Here is a 7,074-nt window from a genome sequence, read left to right as displayed (position 1 = left end):
GCACCCCACCCCCAACCTCTCATAAGTTGGGTTTCATTTGTGAAATGGAGGTAATAATAACCATAGGGTTATGAGGATTAAAGAGGTAATCTCTCTAAAGTGCTTAGCAGAGTGTAGCTGACTAAGTGCTGGATAAATGGGAGCTATTTTTAGGTCAGACCAGCGGTTCCCCCTCCGAAAGCTTGTCAATGGCTCTTCCTATGAGATAAAGCACAAATGAAGTGAGAGGTGGCCTAGTACATGGAGGAAAGCTCCCCGGGGACAGGGATGAGTGACAGCTGGCTGTACCATTCAGCCACCAGCTGATGGCTGTGCACCTCAGGTCTATGTAACAAGGGATGCTGAGGCCAGGGCAATGCCTGGGATACAATCAAAACGCAGGCTCATGGCCAGCCCACACTCAGTGCGAGCTACACCCGGAAGTCTGCTCATTTTCTGGGCGCATTCAACCATTCGGCTTCACGTTGTACCCTCCGCCCAAATTATTTGGTTTCCCATCACATCGCCTTTTTCCTAACTCGGGGGCCAGCAATCCTGTATTTATTTAAACATGTCCCTTTGTTTTTATGTGTATCAGTGTTTTGCACAGATGTCTTTGCATCATGTGTATTCCTGGAGCTTCTGAGAGGGTGTCAGATCTTCTGGGACTAAGTGAGTTGCCATGTGGGTGCCTGGAACCAAACCCAGGTCTTCTGAGAGAGAGAGTAGTCAGTGCTCTTAACTGCTAAGCCATCTGCATGCTGCGTCCACACTTGAAGGTCAGAGGACAACGTTTGAGAGTCAGTTCTCTCCTTCTCTTCTGAGTCCCCGGGGTTAAGCCTTGGTGGCAGGCATCCTAACCACTGAGCCATCTTATCGGCCCCATATTGTTTATTGAGAGGTCTCCTACTGTGGCCTGGGGCCTGCTGATCAGGCTGGGCTGGCTGGCCAGTGAGCTCCAGGAATCTTCCTGTCTATCTATGGGACTGTTAGACGGGCTTGAGGACTGAACTCAAGCCCCCTGTGTGGCAGGCATGCCACTGACTGCTCTCTCCTGCTTAGGGAGACCCCTTTTTATTCCATACTTAGCCATGTTTTTATGGAAAAAGTAATCTAAGCCTGCAGTGTTAGCCCTTTTTTTGTCCTTCATATGTAGAAAATTGTATAAAGAATTAAAGATTAGAGACCCCTCAGGTCTGCTCATTAGAAAGTCCACTCTGGAGGGAGAGGTAGGATTACCATCAATTGTAGGGCAGCCTGGGCTTTCTGGTCCCAGTCTTAGAGTATGTTAGAATCCCTGGAACTACTGATTTCATCCTTGGGTAAAAACTCCTGCCTGAGGGGTAGCCCCTTCAAGAACAAGGCCTGGTCCCTGACATCTCCAGAGCATTATGTGGGAGCACTGAATGGAAATACTGGTTCAAATGCTATCCCACTCGGACGGTGGTGGTGCACGCCTTTAATCCCAGCACTCGGGAGGCAGAGGCAGGCAGATCTCTGTGAGTTTGAGGCCAGCCTGGTCTACAGGGTGAGTTCTAGGACAAACAAGAAAACTGTCCCACGGTAAGGTGGGATGGCTATGGCTGAAGGCAGGTGGGCAAGAAGCTCCTTCAAGCGATACTTGTAAACGAGGCTGAGACTCTAAAGGACTGTGAGGGGAGCAAGGGAAGGTGGGGCACATGGGAACTGCCACGGCTGGCTGACCTAGTGATCATGTGACGGTGCACCCCCAGGGACACACTCCACATTCAGGAGTGGAACTGTATGTTGTATCCAGAAGTGTAGGAACAGACACTGGAGGATGTGTGTGGTGGGCTGTAGGACTCCAGGAGGTGACAAGGGAGATGGTCCCGTACATCTTGATGAGCATCAAGATCAAGAAAATGAAGGGACAAGGACGTTAGAAAACCTAGGGGCAAGCAACCCGTTTGTTTGGAGTCGTTTCCTCAAAGTACCCGCCACCTTTGCAGCTCAAAGTGTACTAACTAGCTTCAAGCTAGAAGCATCTAACTGGTGCTTCTCTGGTTGCTGGAGTTTTGACTCTTGAAGGTAGAAAGCTAGAAAAACTCACTAAGAAACCATAGCTTACTCATCTTAGAAGGTTAGGTAAAACGCAAGTCCAGGCTGTTTTATTTCTAACCCAAATATTGCAAATATACAGAAAATTGCCGGTACAAAGTTAAACACATCCAGATTTATTTACACACTGCTAAAGAAATTTTGCGTTTTATTTTCATTTTGTGGGATTTCGTTATGGGGTCTGGCTTTGCTGTATCATTGACACGGGTCTTTGAAACTTGATAATCCCACCTCCCACATGCAATGTTCTGTCCCAAGTGGACAGAAGTCTGGAGTTTTCAGTGTACATGCAGTGGTGATCACGATCCTGCTTTACACTTTCCCAGGAAGGCAGCTGCCCCTCACAGCCGGGGCGAGGGGCCACATGCTCAGAAAGGGAACAGAAGTCAAGAGGGGAGGACAACAGGCACGTGGGGACCCTGAGCATTTCTGTGCACGAGGATAAAGACAGTGCAGCCCAAACCCTCCTCCCTGGAGGCTCAAAACACCAGGAAATGGCGGAACCACCAGGGGACAAGAAGTCACCCGACCACAGCTGAGGGCATGCAGAGGATAAGAACTGCATTAAAAATTCGGGCCATACTGATAAATCATTAACATGTACACTATACAGTTTATACATGTATATATGTACACACACACACACATATATATAAAGGTACAGGTCAGCTTGTGTTATTCCATATAAACAGATGCAGAAGAATGTACCGGTGTGAAAAAGTGCACGCAGCAAGTCCTTGAAGACGATTTCAAGTCAATGCTCCAACTCTTACTGTTATAATGCATGGAACCAGGAAATGAACCTGCACCTGTGCTTTCAGTGACTCCACAGCAACCCATATCCTGGTAAAGCACTGGCCGATGGAAGTCTGGCACTTGCTTGCCAGCTCTGGGCTTCCCTGTCAGTGCATCATATGGCAAATCTTAAACTTTGGTTTTGTTCCAAAAGACATTTAAGTTAACATTACTTCTCCCTCTGGTAGCAAGGTGATAGAAAATTGAGAAGCTGCATCGCATCCTGTTTTTGCAATCTTTGTGCCTCCCTGCTGACTGTGGAGTTGAGAGGGCTGGGCCGACAGGTGGATGAACCCTTTGCCAGCGTGCACAGGGGCAGGGTTCTTCAGAGCGCTGGAGAAAAGAAAGACTCTCTGCCTATATGGTTTACTTCAGAGCAATAAAATGAGTGATGCCATGCCGCCAGCCCTCTCATTGTGGGGCTCGGTGGAATGGCCCTGTGCCCCTGTGCATCCTGGTACCCCGATGGAGGGATGGTTCAGTATAGTGTGTCCAGCCATGGTTTATAGGCCTGACCAACAAAGGAGCTGAGGGTGGCCCATAATACTACACTGCACGAGGAGCTAGTGTGGGCAGATGGGGGACTGGAGGTGAGCCCAAGAGCACAGGTCTGCACACCAGAATGACGATTCAGAGGCAGTGGGTTCGAGGCTCAGTTGTCAAGACTGACAATGACCAAGCTCCTAAGCCTACTGGGCAGATGCCATCATCACTCTCCAGAGGCCTCTGCTCCTCTGAGCAGTGTTCCAATTCCAGGCACAGCCAGCCCTGGCTTCCGGTCTCAGGAAAACTCCAAGGCCCTAGGGTCTCAAGCAAAAAGGATGCTTTGGATTTAAAACTCAGGCCACTATGGACTATCTGGTATGTCTGAGCTACCTAACAATGCTAAATCCTACTGCTCAAGTCTCCAGAATCGATCCTCTCTGCCACCACAATGCTGAGGATAAATGGTATGTTCACCAATGATGCTCCAAGGCTGAGCAGGACAAACCAAATCAGATTTTTTTTTTTTTTAAAGCTATAAAGAACTTAACGGTCTTAAACCTCTGACTGGGGTTGCATATTTCTGAGTGTGACTGATTCTGAGAGCTACCATAGGGGTAGTCCCCAAGCCTCCAGAGCCAGAAGCAAAAGGGTAGAGAGGAAGACTCATCCACAGAGACCCACTTCCTGTGCTCCCAACAGTGACCATCCACCGAGGGTGAGGGGACACTCCGGATTGCCATGGCTTTTTATTTCAGCCATGAAGCAGGGGAATAAAATGTTTTCTAAAGAGAAAAAGGGCCAAAATAATGCTCTGAAAGAAATGCCACTGATCTGTCCTCGAATCCAGCAAGTCACCTCTAAGGAGCTCCACTCCAAATACTTGGCACCTTCCTGTATAACCATGTCTCTGAGTTCTGAAGACCCTGGGCGAATGACTTAGTTTTGGCTCCTGAGCTCTGTGGCAAGAACAGCGGACAGCCACCTCAGCTGGGGCTGTGCTGGGAGGGATAGCATGTGGTGGAAGCCGCGCTCTCCCTTTTGACAAGGAGTGAGCGGACAGCAACTCTGATAAATTATGAGCTGGTATATCTTTGGAATTATTGTAAATTTTAGAGTCACACAAAGTCATACATTCTGGCTCTAACAAATATCAGTTCTCCTCCCAGAAACAGTCCCTTACTTCATTTTCTAACAGAAGTTCCCTGACTCATTTAGCTGCAATTCAGCATCTCTAGGACTCTTCATCCACTTCCTCCCTCTCTCCTGCTGCTGTGCATTCTGGGGAGGAGTTAGCCATCTGCTCATACATTCTGACAAAAGTTTGGCACATTTACTTTCTACTGACTTTCTAGCCACAAAATGAAGTAGCAGCAAAATGGCATCTACTCAAGAATGTCCAAGTCATAATTACTGGGAGGAGCTGTGATGAGGGAAGCGGAGAGGGAGACCAGAGACCTATCATACCATCACCCTGTGTGGCTAATATTAAGCTGTATTAAGAGGGGTCGTTACAGCTTTCCACTCCCAGATGGCCTCCCCAAATGCACCGACCATATTCTATAACTTATTTAATTTGGAAAAAATAGCAGATAGAAAACGTCCTTAAAACATAAAAGCGATGTAATCACACATGGCATCACCTAGAAGCATGCCTTCAGTGGGGCCAGCAAATAATCAGTGAAACTATGGGGAGGGTGAGAAGGATGGTCTGGTGATATAACTTTGAATTTTAAAAAGTCCATCAATCTGAAAACATCCTTAGTCCTGGTTCTATGAACAGTAGCGATGTAGGAGGAAGCAATAAACAGCCATGGTAGTCGTTCAACACGGAGCCTTTACAATGGATGATGAGGAAAATGGAAGGCTGTGACTGTCAGTCCTGGGGCTGCACTGTGCACTCAACCATGAACTCCAGGAAAGGATGGCCAAGCCTGCATCCTGTCCTTGAGCAGGTCCACCGCGTACACACAAAGCACAGCTTGAGAGAGCTCAGAGGCGGCCGGAGTTTCGTCTTTAATAGGAGTTAGATCTAGTCAATTCTCTGTCGCTCCCTCCTCCTTGCCAGAAGTTAAAAAAAATATTGCCCTGTAAGTTTTCCTGATTTAAGGTCTTGGAAGCACGCAGTTAAGTTAGTTGCCAAAGGGCAATTAACAAGGGTATTGCCTAATTAACCGGGAACAGAAAAATCACTGTGGCCTGTGGTCACAGCATGGGGGAGGTGGGGCCAGGGGAGATGCAGCAGGGCTGGCGAACAGTGTGCTTTGGGCAGGGCTGTCCCAGATGGAGAAAAGCTGGCCAGTCACCGCACCCTCTGCTTCCTTCTCTGAGGCTGCCTCCCTCCCATAGCCAGCAGAGCCCAGGGACAGCACCAGGTATGATGTGAGAGTAGAGTCGATGGTGGAGTTGGCAGGTGCCCTGGGGTGGGCACCACACAGAACACACAAGAGTGGGGTCAGTGAAACAATCCCTTTGAATCCCATTTCATTTCCCTTAACACACAAACAAAGCAACAGAAACCTAAAGCCCACACTTTTACAAAAGACAGAACGTGAAACAAAAAGTTAAAGAATTTAAAATCTCCCCCCCCCCTCAGAGCCAATTGTGAGATCAGTTAGGGTTCCCCACCCCCACCCTGCGTTCTTTAGTGTAGGTCCTTTGGGCTTGGACGGAAGCAGCAGAAACAGAGCTGGGTCCGACGCAATGGGAAATTTATTTCCCCAAGTCAGAGCCTCTGGGAGTGTAGGAGGTACTGTGGCTCCATCCACGCTCAGTCCCAGCTTCTCTGAAGAGCTATTCCAGGAGGTCCTGAACAGAAAGACATGTGTCATATTACTGACAAATTAAAAAAAAATCTATTTTGAAAGCAATCGCCTACTTTCTCAGCTTATCAGATCTTGTAGCCATTTACGCACTGTTTCTAGCTTATGCACAACTTGGTCCCAATTGTATCTTTTTTAAAAACTTAAAATAGACTTATTTTCATTTTATATGTATGGGTGTTTTGCCTGAACGTCTGTCTGTGTACCATGAGCACACCTGGTACCTTCAGAGTCCAGAAGAGGGCATTGGACCCCCTGGAACTAGAGTTATAGAGAGTTGTGAGCCATCACGTGTTTACGGAGAACGGAACCTGGGTTGTCTGGAAAAGCAGCCAGTGTTCTTAACCTCTGGGCCATCTTTCCAGAGATTGTCTTGATCACAAGTAGAAAAATTATTTTTTAAGACTTCAATTTTGGATAACGCTCAAGGAGAAAGTGTCTCACCTCATCTGAATCATCGTGATAACCGCTTTTAGCATGGGAGGTTGTATCCAAAGCATCTACTCCATCAGCCTCTGCATGCTGCTGGAGCACAGAGTACCGGTGGACCAGGAACCTGGGGAGGAGACCATGGTTAGTTTCCCCAAGCTGAGTAGGGAGTCCTTTCTTTCTTTCTTTCTTTCTTTCTTTCTTTCTTTCTTTCTCTCTCTCTCTCTCTCTCTCTCTCTCTCTCTCTCTCTCTCTCTCTCTCTTTCTTTTTTCTCAGAGCTGAGGACTGAACCCAGGGCCTTGTGCTTGCTAGGCAAGCGCTCTACCACTGAGCTGAATCCCCAACCCCCGGAGTATTTCTTATAGCATGGGGTTTCCTCCAATTTCCATACTCATGGCTGCACAGCATGCAGATATAATAAAATATAAGATTTGGACCTGAATCTTGAGGATTATCGCTTTACCTAGTTTCAGCCAAGAGAACGGA

At 47.7% G+C, this 7,074-nt stretch overlaps 1 protein-coding gene across 4 annotated transcripts in view; it reads right to left on the bottom strand.

Annotated features, from left to right (window-relative positions):
• Positions 1-2,153: 2,153 nt before the first annotated feature.
• Sort1 (sortilin 1) overlaps positions 2,154-7,074 on the bottom strand; it is an 82,337-nt gene continuing 77,416 nt past the window's right edge. For all 4 annotated transcript variants that reach the window (XM_052731134.1, XM_052731133.1, XM_052731136.1 and 1 more), the window contains 2 exons: positions 6,603-6,714; positions 2,154-6,144 (listed from right to left, as the gene is read on the bottom strand). In XM_052731134.1, the coding sequence (XP_052587094.1) occupies positions 6,130-6,144; positions 6,603-6,714 (127 nt within the window). In that variant the 3' untranslated portion in view covers positions 2,154-6,129. The remainder of the gene's footprint in view (positions 6,145-6,602; positions 6,715-7,074) is intronic.

Source organism: Peromyscus californicus, unplaced genomic scaffold (assembly GCF_007827085.1).
Source record: "Peromyscus californicus insignis strain IS unplaced genomic scaffold, ASM782708v3 Scaffold_9__1_contigs__length_137607984, whole genome shotgun sequence".
Lineage (NCBI taxonomy): Eukaryota > Metazoa > Chordata > Mammalia > Rodentia > Cricetidae > Peromyscus > Peromyscus californicus.
Note: the sequence above shows the minus strand (reverse complement) of the source record. Positions and strands in the feature narration are given on the sequence as shown.